Here is a 10,178-nt window from a genome sequence, read left to right as displayed (position 1 = left end):
AAAGCTATATATATATATGTATATACAAGAATAAGGGCAGGGAATCGTCAATTAATAATAGAATTAATAATTAACAATTTTGCCAAGTAGTTCAGTATGTAAAAACCTTTATCGGTAAAACCATTTATCATCATAAATATACAGGGATTTGCATTGAGTTGCTTCTCCAACATACTGAAAATTTAGAAATAGCAGTCAAAGAACTACTGATTCTAAACTACAAATTTTTCTCTAAACGGATGGTGATACTTATGGCACACATAGAACAAAAAACCGGAGGGAAAAGCGTAAACAAAACAAGTCTTTAGTTAATTGGATACGAATCGTTTCATGGTTAAGCGAATGAAAATTTCACTATTCCAATCTTCAGCCCAAATATTCTGATAAATTTGTAAGTGTCTCTAAAAAAATTCACGGTAATTTTTGGCCATGCGACACCAAAAATCAACGATAAGAAAGGCACTTATGAATTCATCGGCTAGTGAGTTCAGGCACCTCACCTCAAAGAAATCTATTCCATGTGCGTCACAAATAGTCCCGTATGATTTTTGGTGTCGCATGGCCAAAAATTACCGTGAATTTTTTTAGAGACACTTTCAAATTTATCAATATTTGGGCTGAAGATTGGAATAGTGAAATTTTCATTCGCTTAACCATGAAACGATTCGTATCCAATTAACTAAAGACTTGTTTTGTTTACGCTTTTCCCTCCGGTTTTGTTCTATGTGTGCCATAAGTATCGCCATCCGTTTAGAGAAAAATTTGTAGTTTAGAATCAGTAGTTCTTTGACTGCTATTTCTAAATTTTCAGTATGTTGGAGAAGCAACTCAATGCAAATCCCTGTATATTTATGATATATATATTATATTTTATCTTTTACTACTCAAAGCTGCGGCCATGCTGGGGCACACTGTCATTATTGAGAACCTCCTCTGATATGTGGCATTTGGTGAATAAGGGAGTTTGATGTCATTGCCCTCATTTGTGCCTCCTGTCACAAGATAGGTTCATCCAAGATTCTCAACAGGAAGAGGTCCAGTTTTCTTTTGAAAAACCTTTGTGTAGGTCCCTCATGATCTTTGGGAGAATATTAAAAAGCTTGGGCATTTGAAACCCAGGCTGTTGCAGTAACTGGTCCTGAAATGTTACGGCAGTGTTGGGATCTTTGGCACTGTGCAGTGGTGACCCGTTCTGGCATTTGTGTAGCTTTCAAAACCAAAATTTGGTACAATCCCTTCCAGGATCTTCCAGATATATATTACTGCATATCTTCCCCACCTTCACTCTAGGCAGTAGAGTCTTACCTGTTTCAGCCGTCCCCAGTAGCTGAGCTGTTGCAATGAGGTGATCTTTTTGTAGCGACACTGGATTGCTCCAAGGTCCACTGTTAATTTTACACTGTGGGGGGACCATTATTAGGAGCAGTAGTCCAGGCAGCTGAGGATGAATGTCCTCCAGCGGACCATCATGGTTTCTTTGTCTCTAGTTCTGAAGGTTCTCAGGATCCATCCAGCCAACCGTCTGCACTTTGTCGTCATCTTGTTAAAGTGCACTTGGAAAGAGGTATCATCACTCATGTTGATACCCAGATCACACACGAGATTGTAATCCCCCACTGGGCCAGTATACCCTGTATGTTTTCCGTTCAATTTTGGGTGCTGGTAGTGCAGGGCTTGAAATTTTCCAGCATTAAACTGCATATTATTGTCCTCAGCCCATCTGTAAATTGCATCCAGCTACTGCTGCAGGCATGCAACATCACTAGGGTTCTGCATTTTCTGCAAAACTTTCGTGTCGTCTCCGTAGCTAGCGAGGGTATCAGGGCAGTGGAGAGCATATCTGAGAGGGCCACAATGAAAATTGGTGGCCCTAAGACAGTGCCCTGTGGAACACCACTCACTATTTGTAGTTCTGTTGAGGTGGCCCCACTGGCTACCACTGCCTGACTTCTGTCTTTCAGAAAGTCATGTAATCATTCTGCAAGTTTTCCAGCTATGCCAAAATTGCGTAGTTTGTGGCATATCATATCATGATTAACTTTATTGAAAGCTTTTGCAAAGTCAAGGTATATTACGTCCACATTTGAGTTGTTGAGTAACTGTTTCATCACCCAGTCATAGTGCTATAGGCAGCTCCTACCTGGTCGAAAACCATGCTATCACTCAGCAAGTCACTTTCTTCCAGGAATAACTTTGCTGATGTGTGAAGTCAGAGACCTAGGCCTATAAGTTATGGCATCTGCTCTGCTTCCTCCTTCATGGATTGAGCATATCATTCCCTCCTTCAGTTTGTTTGGCAGCTTGCCATTCAGAAGAAAACTCTGGAAGAAAATCTGTAGTGGTTTTTCCTGAGCATATATATGTGTACACATTATATATATATATATATATATATATATATATATATATATATATATATATATGTTGTTGTACTTGGGGATGGTCATATTGCCAGTTTAGCCAATAAAAACACACGCACTGTATATTTGGTGTTAATTTGCTTCAGCTTTATATTACATTAATCTTAATCTTATTTCGGCCAGAGTTCTTTCGTCACACTTCTGTGACCTCATCAGTGGTCATTTGTTTCCTTCTTTCTTATGTGTGTCCCACCTTGCTAACTATTAGCCATTTTGTATTCGTATTGTATGTGTCTACGCATGCGTGTCCTTCAATGTGTCTGTCTTTTGTAAGTGCATGTGTGTGTGTATGGGGAGTGTCTGTATCACCTATATTCTGTTAATACGTGTTCGTTTGTATTTGTTCTTATTTATTTATTTGTTCATGTGTGTGTTTTTTTGGTTTTTTTTTTGTGTTTAATTAAATTTTGTTAATGTATGTAGTATTTAATTCCATTTGTTTATCTATGTATTGTATTATATTTTGTTCATATTATTATTGGTTTATGGGTAACATGTCACATGTGGTTTGTGGTTTGTTAGTGGTGTGTGTTAGCGTTCCATTCTAGTTTCCTATTCAGGCTAAGTTTCTCTTCTATTATGTGTGTAGCTTCAGTAATTTGTCTAAGTGCTGCATCACTGCTATGTGTAGATAAGATTTTAATTTCTATGTTGTTGATTGAGCCTCTATGTTCTTGCTCAGCGTGCTGGTACAGAACTGATGAGTTCTTCCCTTCCTTAAGTTCCCTCCAATGTTCGTTTGCCCGCTCCCCTATGCTCCTTGCTGTTTCGCCTACATATGTCATTGTCTTATTTCTGCATCGTCCCTCTGTACATCTTATACTATAGACCACATTGATCATAGAAAAAACATCAAATTCACATCAATGTCTTTATATATAACAGCATATTTCCAAACATTTGATCATATATAAATATTACCATCACTCTTAAACATATAAAGTATAAATATATAAAAAAAAAACATAAAAAGTATGCATATATAAAATACACAGAAGGTAAAAAATATATACACGAATAAAAACACAGATGTATAGAACAACCTATCAAGAAGGTACATACAATTGGCTAAAAATTCTAAAGTGTGTTGTGCTACTAAAAATCCAAATCAAATATCAATTGACTTTCAAACAATGCTACCCCACTGGCTATACAAGCAGGCCAATGTCTGTTCCCCCTTATCATAAGACTAGTCTGTTGCAGGGTGATCCATTTACAGCTGAGTGGACTGTGGCAAAGTGAAATGAAGTATTTTGCTCAAGAATACAATTTACTGCTCAGTATGGCAATTGAACTCACAATCTAGCCACAATACCCTAACCGCTAAGCGCCACACTTTCGCACACACACACACACATGTATACATATGTATATACATAGAAGTACATATGTATGTGTATGCATGTATGGCAACCATTTTTACATCTATTTTCCATGCTTGCATGGGTTAGATGAATATATATTTGATGCATTTTTTTACTTCTGGATCCCATTCATGTCCTTAATCCTTACTTGTTGCTCGAGTTAGGGATCTCTTATTCCAATGGTCTATTCATCAACAGGAGAAATGATAACAATCTAATCACCCATAGCTAGGAAATTGTCAGAGACAGCAAATGTAAAGACACACACACACACATGCTTGTGTGTGTGTATGTGTGTGACCAATGAGAATGTGATAAGCAGAGCAATGTAGCAAACCAAGAGACACAACACAATGACTGTTGTTAGGTTTATTAGTGTCAAGAAGAACATTCAGCTATAAATAATACTTGAGATAAGCTGAAGTTTTTAATATTTCTGTCATTTCATGGGAGATTTGAGAAACACAGTCTTCTTTAAATTGCTCTTTACCTCATTTTATAAGTTTTTAAAAACTATCTTACTTTCCTTTTTATTCAAAAGACATGGATGTAGATAAGATTATAAGCAACATTCGAACTGGGAACTTTGAAGATGTCAAACAACTTATTGAAAAACAGCCTGAGAATGTAAGTTTACTTTATATTGCTTCCTCAATGTTAAATGTTTGTTTATTATTTTATACACAATATTAAATATTCCTAAGTAACCACATATATTTGTCCATAATATTTCGTATGCTCCGTTGGATGTGTAATGTCAATGTGAATACCCGTCAGAGTGTAAGTATCTTGAGAGAAAAGCTGAACATTAGAAGCATCAGTTGTGGCGTGCAAGAGAGACGATTGCGCTGGTATGGACATGTGGTGAGAATGGAGGAGGATAGCTGCGTGAAAAAGTGCCACACCCTAACAGTTGAGGGAACCCGTGGAAGAGGTAGGCCCAGGAAGACCTGGGCTGAGGTGGTGAGGCAAGACCTTCGTACATTGGGCCTCACCGAGGCGATGACTACGGACCGAGACCTTTGGAAATGGGCTGTGCGTGAGAAGACCCGGCAAGCCAAGTAAGATCGTTGCCAGTGCCCCTGGACTGGTTCTTGTGCGGGTGGCACATGAGATGCACCATTTTGAGCGTGGCCGTTGCCAGTACCGCCTGACTGGCTCCTGTAGGATTTTCGAGCGAGATCGTTGCCAGTGCCCCTGGACTGGCTTGTGCGGGTGGCACATAAAAGACACCATTTCGAGCGTGGCCGTTTTCGTGCGGGTGACACGTAAAAGCACCCACTACACTCTCTGAGTGGTTGGCGTTAGGAAGGGCATCCAGCTGTAGAAACTCTGCCAAATCAGACTGGAGCCTGGTGTTGCCATCCGGTTTCACCAGTCCTCAGTCAAATCGTCCAACCCATGCTAGCATGGAAAGCGGACGTTAAACGATGATGATGATGATGATGATGATTTCATTTCTTTCTTTACCTCTTTCTTCTAATCCCCATCATTGTCACTTTTTATGAATATTCAACCAGACATTGAGGCATGCCAGAATTGATAGACTATGAGTGAGAGAGAAACCCATCCTCACACACTGCAATGGAGTATTCTGGCAGGAAATATTCAGTCCAAGAGATGGGGGACAGATGGATCCTATAGATGAATGGTGACGTTGTCAAGAAATTCTCTTGCCATACACAGTCAAAGGTTTTACCAATGCCAAGGGCGACATTTCTTTTGCAGAAGTTGTCAAACATACCAAAACACTGGGGAGTCGAGTACGAATCAGACCCCTGCTTGAACCAGCTTTATAGAACTGTACTGGTGCTCATTGAATAGAGAAAGATACCCAAAAGGGACAAAGATGATATCTGTTTATGACATTTTACTTCATAATTGAAATGTTGGATGTTAGAATGACTGGCTGGTAGTCAGCAGACAGGACACTATCAGCAAGAATTATAAAACAGGGCTTCTCTAACATAGTAGTACTACCCTTGGGTAGGGATTGTGGAAAATTTTATAAGGACCAAGGAGACAAGAAGGCTATGGTGGTACAAATATATGAAGCTCAATGTGTAGTTGAGTCTGGATCGGAAACTAAAGTGAAGGGGTGATGCATCAAATGTTCACTTATTGTGGGGTGGTGCTGTGGCAAGTAGTCACCCATGTCAAGACTAGGACCCAGAGGTAAATTAATCTGACCTTTGAGAACATTAAAAATGAGGGATTTTGAATCGTAGCAAGAAAAGGGGCATTGAAAAACTCTTAGTAAATAAAAAGGGGCCATAATTAAAAAGTTAAAGAAGCACTGGTATAGAACCATTATGGTTAGGGAGTGGTGGGTGGAATGATTTTTTAAGGTCTATAGGGATACTCTTGGTAAGAGACCAGAAAATGTGGCTTCTTTTAATTCGGGAGGGAAGACAGCTGACAAATGGTGAAATGCAGAAAAAACATCCTTTATTTTATTAATGACCATCATACATGTATTTCAATGGTGGGTGAATGTCTGCCAGTTAGTGAAGATAGGTGTTTTCCTCAAGATAAAGTCGATAGTGTTGTTTGTACAGCTGTAATACAGTTGTGTATGAACCACTCACACCTTCTTACATATTGTATGGCTACAAACTAAAGTAAGCCCTGATACTGCTGCCTCATTTAGGCTCAAAATTCTGATCACTATTTTCATAATATTTCTTACTTTCTCCATAATTTCTTTTCATTTGTGTCTATTTTTCCATAGTTGCACATTTTTAGCTGTGGTTGGTGTCATTCCAAAGTTGTCACAGATATCTAATCACAAATAATTACTTTGTAATACATTCAGTGATTAACATAAATAGATTTTCAGTCTTTTCCTTGAGCTTATACATGAACTGAACAGTCTTTCTGAGCCTTTTTCACCCTGATTTACCTGTGCTCTACAGTGAATAGAATGTGGGATATTTCTCTAAAACCTTTCTTGTAGATTTGCTTTTATTCTTTTTCAAGATGATCTCATGTTGCTGTTTCACCAGACATATGACATCTGAAGATCCATGCTTCATTTCAAACATCCTGTTCTTCTCTTGCCATCCCTTAAAGCTCCTTCATCATTATGGCATTAAATGGAAGCGCTACTACGCCAGACATCAGTGATAACACAGTGTAGAATTTCATGAGTTTTACCAGGGAATTTAAAACTAAAATCCTGTCAGACATATTTAGAATCTCCACAATTATTTCTGAGGGTTTTGACCCTTTATAGCTCTTCACCTGTTCATTTACTTTATACACCATCTTATGGTCTAATCCCTACGGTTGCTTTGTTTAGATGGTTTCTGTTATTTACCTGTGTGTCTCTTATCAGATACCACGTTTGAAATCTTGTCAGTGTTCTCTTCAATTCATAATTGATATCACAGATACCAGTAATAAACTGGAAGATTTTCTCAACTGATTTTTTTCCCTTCAGTCAGACAAAAGTGAGGTTGTAACTGAGACAGACATCTTATGTTTCATAAGAAAGACTCTTCCAGCTACCATGAAACGGTATATTTGTACTGATTTCTCTCGATATTGCTCTGTCCACTTCTATGAAAAGACAGAGAGCACAAGTCATGTAAAGAAAGACACCAATGGTCGTCTAAAGTGCATGTCATAGTACACGGGATAAAACACATAAAGAAAGAAAAGGGAGCAGTAAAAGAACCATAAAAAGGAAAGGGTGCATAGGAACCAGTGTTTCTGAATTACAGAAAGTGTTGTGTTTGAAGGTTACAGTGTTCTGACTGCTAACAACTAGTGTAGATAGTTTATTCCATGCCTTGACAATTCTGAGCATAAAATATTGTTTCTGATATCATGGAAACTGGAATGGTTTTTTAAAAAATTTTATAAGCATGTCTGAGAGTGGTAAAGATATTAAATTCTAGAAGTGGTCAAAGCTGTTATTGAAAGATGAGGGATAATCTTGTTGGATTCTATTGAGTGAGTTGCTAGAAATGAAAAATTTCTGTGTGTCAATGCATGGAGAAGCAATATATTTAAAAAATGATAAGTGATTTAAAGAGGCTAATTGTATGGTTGTACATCTGTGGACAGCTTCCAGTAGTTTGGTGTTCTGGACAAAATGAGCGTACCAGATTGGAGACATAACCTATACATATATACATGCATACATATCAGTATATATATAACAAAGTATGGATATAGTAATTTAATTAGGTAACAATGTCTAAGTTAAATGTTTGTGAGAATTTGAAGTTGTAGCTTTGCTGCACTTAGACCAGTGGTAGGACTTGAATGACTGAAACTATACATACATACATACATACACACACATGTGTGTGTGTATGTATGTGTGCATATGTATATGAAGGTGAATGGCTCAATGGCTAGGGCATCAGGCTCACGATCAGGAGATAGTGAGTTTGACTCCCAGCCTGAGCTGTGTGTTATATTCTTCAGCAAGGCATTTTATTTCATGCTGCGTACTGGTGTGTGTGTACATGCATGTGTATGTATGTGTATATCTTTCTTTCTTTCTCTTTCATATCCCCTTTCTTTCACTACTGTATCTTCTTTACTCTCTCTTCTCTCTCTCTTCTTTCTTCCTCTCTCTCTCTCTCTCCTTTAATATATTTCACATGTTTTCTCTTTCTTCTCTTCAGGTTAACCAAACATCTTCAGCCGGCGTTACATTCCTTATGGCTGCTTGTGAACAAGGCAACAAAAGGTTAATAACCTTATTGGCAGACTCAGGAGCTGATCTCAACATCACTGACAAAGATGGGCGGACAGCATTGCATTATGCTGTTAAAAAGTAAGGCTTGAATTAACCAAAATCTTCAGATCTGCTTTTGTTTCGAAATTTCTTGCAATTCCAGACAAATTGAATATCCAAAGATGCCATACCAGTGGCAGTGTGACATGATGACAACATGATAGTAATAACCAAATAACATCTTTTTCTTATTTTCTCCATCATCCTCTTTATTGAATCACAAAAATCTTTTGCGTTATTTGTTGTCAAAACAGATTATTTTTGCTTTGGAGATATTCTTTGAGATCCAACAATTCTTAAGATTGACCCAGTGTGATTCAGTGTCTTCTCTTCATATTGATTATGGAGCGATTGATCAATTTTTCTCCAAAGAAATGTTATTTGAGATCTAAAACAAGAAGAAAGATTCTACAGCATGTTTTGGCAGTAAATAATCTGCAAATTTCTTACAAAAATTATTTCTCACCTCCATCTGCAACTTACTCAACACATTTTGAGATGTATTTTGAATTGTGCTTCATAAGGTCATCTCTGGACAATAAAACATTTTGAAGTTCTTGTTAATTTTTATAGCTTCTGCAGTCAGAAATTGTTCCGGAATTTTACACACACATCATCATCATCATTGTCGAGCGTTCCTTTTCCATGCTGGCATGGGTAGGAAGATTTGATAGGAACAGGCAAGTCAGAAGACCACACCAAAGGTTTGGTTTCTATGGCTGGACGACCTTCCTAACACCAACCACTTAACAGAGTGTACTGGATGCCTTTTACATGCCATCAGAACCAGTGAGGTCACCAATCAATTAATTTGCAAGACAAAGACCTCTCGACTGGTGGAGGTGGTGGTGGTGGGGGAGCTAGTGTTGCGGGAGAGAAAGGTGTCTTGCATTAGAGGAGGGTCATGACTCCTTCAGATGGAGAAGACAGAGGAGGGAAAGATAGTGAAGATGTGACAGAGAGGGAGCAGGGGCCATTCATCCAAGTTACTGGGTGGTGTATAAAGTAGGGTACACTGGGGATTAGGGAGGGTGGCTTGGTGGATTAGTTCACAAGATTTGAAAGGGTGCGTGGGAGCTACATGTTGGGAGCTGATTTAACAAGGGCATATTGTGTGCAGGTAGGAAGATGGACACGTGAGTGTGAACAGATGGGAAGTGGAATCAGCAATGGTGCTCATGGGTGGATTGTGGGAGAAAGAGGGAGTTGAGAAATGGATATGGATTTTACTTTGCTGGGTGGTTCTTCTCAAGCACACCAAATTGCCAGTGTTTTGTCATCTCCTCTGATCATTTCTCACCACTTCACCCTTTCTGAGTCTACCTCTTCCACAACACAACAGGTAATGATTGAATTAGGACTCAGTGTGATTCTATTACAATCCTAGAATTGCCACCATGAAAACTGCATTTCAAACTTTCCCCACCCCACCCTACCCCCCAATTTCTTAAATTTTCACTTTTTGAAAAAAAATTTTGGCGAAATATGCAAAAAATACAGATTATGATTCGTGAAAATAGTATTTTGTAAAATTTCAATTTTTCAAAAATAGAAAATAAATGAACACCCCTCCCCCCGCCCTATGACAAGATGTGAAAGTAAAGTGTTAAATCTACTAATGTTTCACGCATGCTTAGAATT

General features: G+C 38.4%; 1 protein-coding gene across 4 annotated transcripts in view; it reads left to right on the top strand.

Moving 5' to 3' along the window:
• Window positions 1-10,178, top strand: part of LOC149130331 (uncharacterized) — an 80,777-nt gene that overhangs the window by 18,020 nt on the left and 52,579 nt on the right. For all 4 annotated transcript variants that reach the window (XM_089345169.1, XM_089345168.1, XM_089345167.1 and 1 more), the window contains exons 2-3: window positions 4,326-4,411; window positions 8,425-8,576. In XM_089345169.1, the coding sequence (XP_089201295.1) occupies window positions 4,328-4,411; window positions 8,425-8,576 (236 nt within the window). In that variant the 5' untranslated portion in view covers window positions 4,326-4,327. The remainder of the gene's footprint in view (window positions 1-4,325; window positions 4,412-8,424; window positions 8,577-10,178) is intronic.

This window comes from Octopus bimaculoides, chromosome 29 (genome assembly GCF_046866305.1).
Source record: "Octopus bimaculoides isolate indiv1 chromosome 29, ASM4686630v1, whole genome shotgun sequence".
NCBI classification, from domain to species: domain Eukaryota; kingdom Metazoa; phylum Mollusca; class Cephalopoda; order Octopoda; family Octopodidae; genus Octopus; species Octopus bimaculoides.
Note: the sequence above shows the minus strand (reverse complement) of the source record. Positions and strands in the feature narration are given on the sequence as shown.